Genomic DNA, 8,014 nt, shown 5'->3' on the forward strand with positions numbered 1-8,014 from the left:
CTATCATTCCGCCTTGGGTCATACCTGGCGTGTACTACCCGATTCATCTCATCTTCTTCCCACCTGATCTGAATCATTGCTCTGGCCAAGGCATCCTCCATCGTGGTGCAGCCAAGCTTCGTCAGCTCTTTTTATAACTCTCCATCCGGGAGGAGACCCTTCCTGAAGGCATCTACGACTGTCTCGGGGTTACAAGAAGGGATGGAAATCTTCTACTTGTTGAATCTGCTGACATACTCTCTCAGTGGCTCCCCCCTTCTCTGGTATACACTGTATAGGTCAACTGATAGTTTCTCGAGTTTTTTGCTGCTGGGGAACTACTCTACAAAGGTGTCGGTGAGCTGTGCGAATGAGTAAATGGAACCGTTTGGGAGATTTGTGTACCACTAAAGTGTTGGACCAGACAAGCTTGAACCGAAACTCTTACACATGCAGGCTTCCCTCAGCGCTTGGGGTATCGAAACAGTGAACATTCACTGCTTGTACGAGGCTATGTGATCATCTAGGTCGGTTGTGCGTCATAGGGCTTCATGCTAGGGATGGTAAATTTGTGGGGCATGTCGGCTAGGGCGATCGCATCTACAAAAGGCGAATCGACGTAGCAGTGGGGCCTGCTCTTCTTGGTGGGGATCGGTATCCCTGGTATGCGTCTCATCACTACCTCTACATCGGCCAATCTCTTAGTCAATATCTGTTCCATGGGAGAAGAAGATACCAGTAGGTCATCCCGCTTGACTTGGTCGACCATAAGATTCGCACTCGGCAAATTTTGTTGGGTCAATCCGCGTGGTGTAGCCTGATGGATCATCCTTTCGTGTATCGTTTGGTAGCTTGGATCACTGTTCATTCCCTCCGGCTGGGTGACTCCCATTGTAACTGATCTGGTGTTTCGCCTTACATGAATGGTCAAGGGGGTTGTTTGGTACTCGGTCAGTCCGTTAGGATGGATGGACTTGAACGGGATGGTTTGGTATGGGTGACCACTCGACCCACAAGGGTGAACCGAGTTGAATGGAGTTTGTGTAGGGATGGTTGACTGAAGGTGAGGTGGGATGGCGAGGATGGGCGGTTCTTATTGTAGCGGGCTTTCTGTCACTTGGACGCCTTGATCTTGTGCTTGAGGTGGATCGACAGAGAGGGGTTTAGTTGGCAAGTCCCTTTCTCCGCGAGTCAGGACCGAATCATCAACCACCGACGAACATAGTTGACGCGACCTTTTATTTGAGACCACAAGTCTGTGCTCTGGGGTGTGGAGAAGATGCATAGATGGAACCGAGGCGCGGAACCGATTAGGTGGTACCTGACAAGACAGAAGCTCAAGATCATAAAACTGACTTACCTTCTCTTTCAGAGACTGGTTTTTAGCCTTGATGGAGGAGTTTTCAGTCCGGATGGAAGTGTTCTCTACTTCCAGTACGGCTACCTTGTCTGAATTCTGTTGCATGAGGGTGGTCAGAGCCTCTAGTTTGGCCTCGAGGTCGGGGTTAGCGTTGTCAGAATTGTCAGGCATGGAAAGTTCCTTTACGTAGCAGGGTTTGTTGAACCGAATGATTGCTAGAGGCCCCATGGTGGGTGCCAAACTGTAGACGTAAAAATCTACATGTACGAAAAGAGAGTCTGATCCCGTAAGGTTGAGGCCACTAGCGATCTGCTGTACCTGCACACATAAAGAAGCAAGCGTGAAGCGACGAAAAACACTGGGGTGGTGTTTGCCATAGACACTCCGACGCTCAAGTCAGCAAGGCTGAAAGAGGCTGATTTAGTGAGGGCTAGGGAGTAGAGAGGTTACCATAAGTCTAGTCGGCGACTGTGACTACGGTTGTGATGTGAAGTTCTCAAGTTAGAACTCCGGGGTCCGAAGGTGTAGTGTAATCCCCCTTGTGAGAGGGCTGACCTCTGTTTAAATAGTGATTGTCTGGTCTCCCAATCCTGGTGGGATTGGAAGTTCTCGTAGTAATCTGTTCCCTCTAGGGATAAATCTTCTGGTCCTATTATCCCGACGTGAAGAGGAGTCCAGGTATGACTCTGACACGGACCTTGGAGGAGTTGGGGTTGTAGTGGGCTACTTTACCTGTGTTCGGATAGGAATGTGATCTGTGAGTGACCATGGGCTCTGGATTCGTTCATAGATCCAGGAAGTGAACTGGGACTAGGAGGCTCGTGCTCGAATGGTTTGGGCCGACTATACCTCGTATCAAATAGGCCTAATCCGGATTGGATTGCATCAGGATTGGGCCTGGTCCCTTTCTCATTGTCAGCCCCTTTTTCCTATTTGGGCCAAGGACGGTTTTTGGCCCAAACAAGAAGTTATTTGCATATTTATCTACAGCCCTACGCAATCAAATTCACCAAATAAAGTAAGTGCCCACATGGATGCAGCAATCACGCTGCTCTCTAATAAGGTATCTCAATATGATTAAGTCCATTTTGTTCACAGAATTTCTTCATCGCTTTGAATAATTCACCATCATTCATCCATGGCACCGTCCTTGCAGATGTGCAAGTTAGCTGCTATTAGAATCAACTCAATGGCTGAAAGGCTGAAATTTACAGCGCAGATACGAGAGAAAATCTATTTGCTTTTCCAACTGATACTTACTCAGAAAACATATCTTTTTTTTAACCGGCGTATTGTGCTGTTTCTATTTAGTATTAAGAAAGGTAAGAGTTTTATTTCCATTGGAAGGTACTGTCAAATATATTCTTCAGTTTACACCAGTCATTCTGAAAAAAAAATTGTGGCTTGCAGTTTTCTCAATCACCCAAAATTATGTTAAGGAAACGCAACGCAGATCTCAAGATTTTTGTGGAGTGTTTGTCAGTTGTTCATCTCAGTGCAATTGGGTATGTTTATAAATTCATAATATTTTTTCCCCTGATTACAGGAACCTTACAAGTTACAAATCCATTGTGTTGATTGAAACAGAAAAATGGGGAGAATCGCGTGCATATTATCAAACTTTACAATGAAATATTCCTTTCGAATGTAAAATCTTTACTGGAGGAGATTGGATACAAACAAGTACCTGAGGGTAACAATGAGAATAGTGGTTTGATTACTCTTTACCTTTTGCTTATAGTCAATACATCTTTGCCATTCTTTTTGCGAACAATCTTACTTTTGGTTTGATTTTGGTGTGATAGATCATTCTCCAAGTTCTGCTCGGCCATCTCTATTTCCAAGCGTTGCTGATATCTCTCCAAAGAAGGTGTCTCCATTTCGGAATGTGTTTTGCTCCCCATCAAAGGCAAGCAAAAATCTGCACTCAAATGCAACCAGAATTTAGAAATAATGTCATCCCACCTATACACGCATCAATTTAGCTATATTTTGATTTTGATTTTGTCTGAGGTTCCAAAACTGATCCATAATTCGTTCTAACTCGTTTCTTATAATGTAAACAGAAGGAAGCATTGAACTCACATGTGGGCAAAAGCTATTACGCATTAATTGGGCAGAGTAGTAGTGCATCGAAAGAAGTCGATGCAATTAACGAGTGCTTAAATAGGTATGTTAATCTTGATGATCATCCATGAAGTTGTTCAGTTCATCTTCATGGGATGTGTGTGATGTCTGGGGTGTGTTGGTTTGGCAGGAGGAGGTTGAATACTAATAGGAAGCGAAGACGAATGCTCAACTTTGATGATCCTTATGTGACTTTGATTAGCGACGCTGTTCCCTCAAAATGACAATTTTTAGTTGAAGGATAACCAGCTTATAAATTCTCTTCATTGTTGAAGTAGTAACAGTTAGAAGCAGAATAAAAGTGCGAGGATCCAATTGTTTTGTTACCATCCATAATGTTAAGTGCGATTTAGCAGCTGGGTGAAAAAAAAAAAAAAGGGTTATTTTACATTATTATCAATTTAGGAGAAGATAGCCGATCTGATCATGTTTCAAAGAAATTAAGGAAACATGAAAATAAATACCTAAAAAAGAGTCATTAAACGAAAATAATTATGGTAAATGTCATCTGTACAAAGGAAAACAGAGATACAGGATTGAGGAAGTTTCTTCACAAATTTCCTGCATCCAGATTATCTATTTAACATATATGTACTCCTACTCCACTGAGTGTGACACGAGATGCCTCCTTATCCACACATACAAAATTACGGACACTGCGGTTCATAGATGATTGAATTTTTTTTTTTTTTCTTTTTTTAACTAAACATAGTATATCATACCGACTTCAATTAGACTGATATGAGGAATATTTAGTGCCACAGCTGGCCCCCTGCAATTCTTGCGAAGAAACGAATACCCAATATCGATCACAAACCTTTTCAAAAATGAAGATGATTTCCTAGCCTTCACATATGAGTGTCCCATTATGTATGCGACCCCTGCTTCCTTTGCCTGGATCAAATCCATCAGCTCATCCTTAACTGCAGGATCCATTGCAGGATTTGGTGGTAACTGAAACCTCACCTGGCGCCTCCTGACTTGTGGATCCTCATCAACAAAAACAGATTGCAAACTCTGCAGGGCTACAGATTTGCTGCTCTGGATTGAGTCGCTCAAATCAATATCTCCTTGCTCAGATATTATGAATGTCGAGCTTGATTCAACATTTCTAGTGCTTATGACAGCCATCCTTCCATCCAGTGAAGACTCAGGACTAGAGGGCTGTGGTTCAACTGCTTCCATCTGGATAAACTCTGCTATGCTTTGTATGAGCTGGTTCTCAAAGTCACCAACATCACGTTGAATATCTTTGTAACCATACCTCACAATGCACCTATACATACGATACGGCCTTGGGCAAACACGGCCAATGAGAAACCGTTCTTCAGGTGAAACATATGGGACCGGAACTGATTTAACACAGACAAAGACAAGCACATTGTGAAATGCAGGAAGGTTCGTAACAAAGTGAGAGAAGATTGCAGGGACTCCTGTTGCCAGCTCTGAGTATATAAGCCCGATCCCAGGCACACGAACAATACCAAGGCTGGGGCCTAAACCAATTAACCATTTTAATGAAACTTTGTTATGCAGGTCAAAGTTGTACTTTTTGCGAGTCCCATAATGCCAGATGTACATAACAGCCATAAAGATGAATGAGAGCACAAGAGGAACCCACCCTCCCTGAGGTACTTTAGTTAATGCCGCTGATAAGTAAGTACCTTCAATGAACAAGAAGAATAGAAGGAAAATTGCTGCCAGGAAGATGCTTTTCTCCCAAACGAATATTATGACTAGTGCCATGAGAAATGTTGTGATGAGAATCACCGTCATGCAAGCAAGTCCTGGGTGCCAAAACAAAAATGCAACATCATAACCACACGCAAATAAAACATGCATGTAAATAGAAGAACATCAAACAAATTCTCCTAAAAATGGTTGTGGTGAGGAGCAGACACAAATAATGCAAACATTAGCACAATGAACATAGATACATACTAGTATAGAGAGAGAAAGAGAGGTTTTCTTTGAAGGATAACATACCATAAGCATTTCCTATTAAAGTTGTGTCCTGAAACCCAATAGTGATAGCAAGAGTAAGGATCATTAGGATCCAGTTTATTTCTGGAATATATATCTGCCCATATATATTCTTTGAGGTGTGGACAACCTTCACACGTGGAAAGCAACCAAGGGCATTACATTGTTTGATGATAGAGAAAGTAGCTGTGATAATAGCCTGACTCCCAACAATAGCTGCAAGGGTGGCAATGACAAAGACGGGCCAAAATACAGGACCTGTAACATAGCAATAGAAAGCAAAATTAGACCTACCTGAAATTGAAAAGAAATTTTGAAACAATCACTTCATCTCAAAATGAACTGACCAGGTATAGAGTCATAAAAACAGTTCGGAATCTTGTCGAGGTTTTTGGACAAGAAAGCAGCCTGACCCATGTATTGTATTACCAAACAAGGGTATATGACAAAAGCAAATGCAAGCTGCAAACGTAAGAAAATCATTCAAATTTATTTCATGTAAACATTAATGATAGGTCTTGTGTTTCCTGAAAGATGGTTCCAACTCACTCTAATTGACAAGGCAGTGAAGTGACCAATGTCTGCAAACATAGCTTCAGTACCTGGTGAGACCCATAAATGCTTTGTTGTCAGTCTCACAAAATTGATGACATGTAAGATTTAATCAGGAATCTGATAGCTAACGAACTTGAATAATTGCTAAACCAACCAAGAGATAACTTGAACTCAACCAGATTCATAAAATGAGTTGCAAAAGAATCTAGCAATAAGTTATACAACATAGAAAATTTAATAATATATGATTTACCAGATGCAACCTACCGGTTATGCAAAGAAGGATCCCTCCAAGAGAAATCCAGCCATCTCTGCCACACACTTTAAAGTACATGATAATATAATATGGAGAAATTGCGCGAACAATTTTTGGATTCCAATGTATGATGTTGTACAAACCAACAGATAGAATCGAAACCAACCAGATCATTACAATTGGCGCAAACATAAAAGCTACTTTTCGAGTGCCAAAATGCTGCAAAGCAAACAGGCCCACCAATATTACACAGGCAAGCAAGAGCAATTCACCTACAAAAACGGGGAGCCTACTATGTCAAAAATCAAAGTATGATGCCCCAGAGGAACATTAAAGTATCAAAAGGCATCAGCACCATGAATTAAAAACTTAATATAACAGGATGTGAGAGAGAGGGAAAAAGAGAACCGGATTACCATCAGTTAATTTAGCTTCTGTAACCTGTAGCCCTGACACCGCTGATAGAACTGCATATAAAAAGCATGTCATTTATTAAACCCCACATATCCGTGGGAGCTAAAGAAGAAGAATCTCCAAGATGGAATACCAAACGTGTTAAAGATCCAAATTAAGAATAAATTATAAAATTACACCTAATTAAAAAAAAAAAAAAAAATCCACTCGAAGAACCCTGGACTGCCTAAGATGGTGGAATGCTCTAAAAATCTCTGTATTCAATAACTTGTAAATAAGAACATGTCCCTCAAGTTCATTGCAAGCCTTGCATGCAAAATAAATTATACAGTAAAAGCTGGAAGTGTGGTTTGCTTATTCCCTATCAAACGATCATAAGAAAGTGGTGCAATATACATCTATTGATTCCTATTCCAGTTCAACAACTAATAATTGCAGCAGACATAAAATTGACACATCTGGGAGTTTTGTCAGATCAAACTTTAAGAGCACCATGTTAGGACCTTACCTGATATTGCTGGAGTGAGCACACCATCACCTATGACCATACAAGCACCAAAAAGTACCACAACCAGTAGAGCTGTTCGTAGCTTTTTATGTTTCTCCAAAAATCTCTTAAGAGCAGAAGAGGTAGCAGACTGCATTGGGTGGCCATATTTGTATGTCGAAAGCTCCTCATCGGCTGCTTGTTGATTGGGAAGTAAGCTAAACTTTGCATGCCTACAAAGCAATGAGTAGAGAGCAAATGTGCCACCTGAAACGAATTAGGAATGTGTCAGCTCTAGCAGATTAGAGAATATAGAATCCAGTTACAGAAGTTCAAATATTACCACACCTTCACCATTATCATCTGCAGTCAGTACAATGAACACGTATTTGAGTAAGGGTATTAAGGTAAGGGTCCAAAAAATTAAGGAAAATGCACCAAATATTGCTTCCTCAGTCCTATTGTTCTCCGGCTTTCCTATGAATGTACTGGAATAAACATAGAGAGGTGAAGTGCTCAGATCTCCATATACTACACCAAGACTTTGGTATGCTAATATTAGGTTCCTGGAGAGATTCACCCAAGAGTGCTGCAAGTCCACAAATAACCCAGTTATAGGTTTCAGAAATCAGACACTTATGAAACTGCGGTTTCCGGAGAAATAAAAAAAAAAAATGTAAATAAAAATAACTGAGTTCATGCTGTGCTTGAAGCTCGAACTGTATCATATCAAATCAAAACAAAAAAAATCCACCAGAACCGAAACTACAGTCTATCATTAATGTTATAAAATATAATTAACAAAAAATAATTAGCTTAAGATGGAAAATTCTTCTGTCTAATATATGGATTC

The 8,014-nt window shown here is 41.0% G+C and overlaps 1 protein-coding gene across 1 annotated transcript; it reads right to left on the minus strand.

The window, feature by feature from the left end:
* Positions 1-4,085: 4,085 nt before the first annotated feature.
* Positions 4,086-7,750, minus strand: LOC116122641 (potassium transporter 4-like; the record flags this gene model as incomplete). The annotated part of the gene is made up of 8 exons (XM_031408465.1): positions 4,086-5,253; positions 5,453-5,707; positions 5,797-5,911; positions 5,999-6,051; positions 6,272-6,532; positions 6,677-6,727; positions 7,183-7,428; positions 7,510-7,750. Coding segments are annotated over 8 exons (2,307 nt in total), but the record flags the coding sequence as incomplete, so codon positions are not given.
* Positions 7,751-8,014: the final 264 nt, after the last annotated feature.

The sequence above is a fragment of the Pistacia vera genome, unplaced genomic scaffold, assembly GCF_008641045.1.
Source record: "Pistacia vera cultivar Batoury unplaced genomic scaffold, PisVer_v2 Contig136, whole genome shotgun sequence".
In the NCBI taxonomy this organism is placed as follows: domain Eukaryota; kingdom Viridiplantae; phylum Streptophyta; class Magnoliopsida; order Sapindales; family Anacardiaceae; genus Pistacia; species Pistacia vera.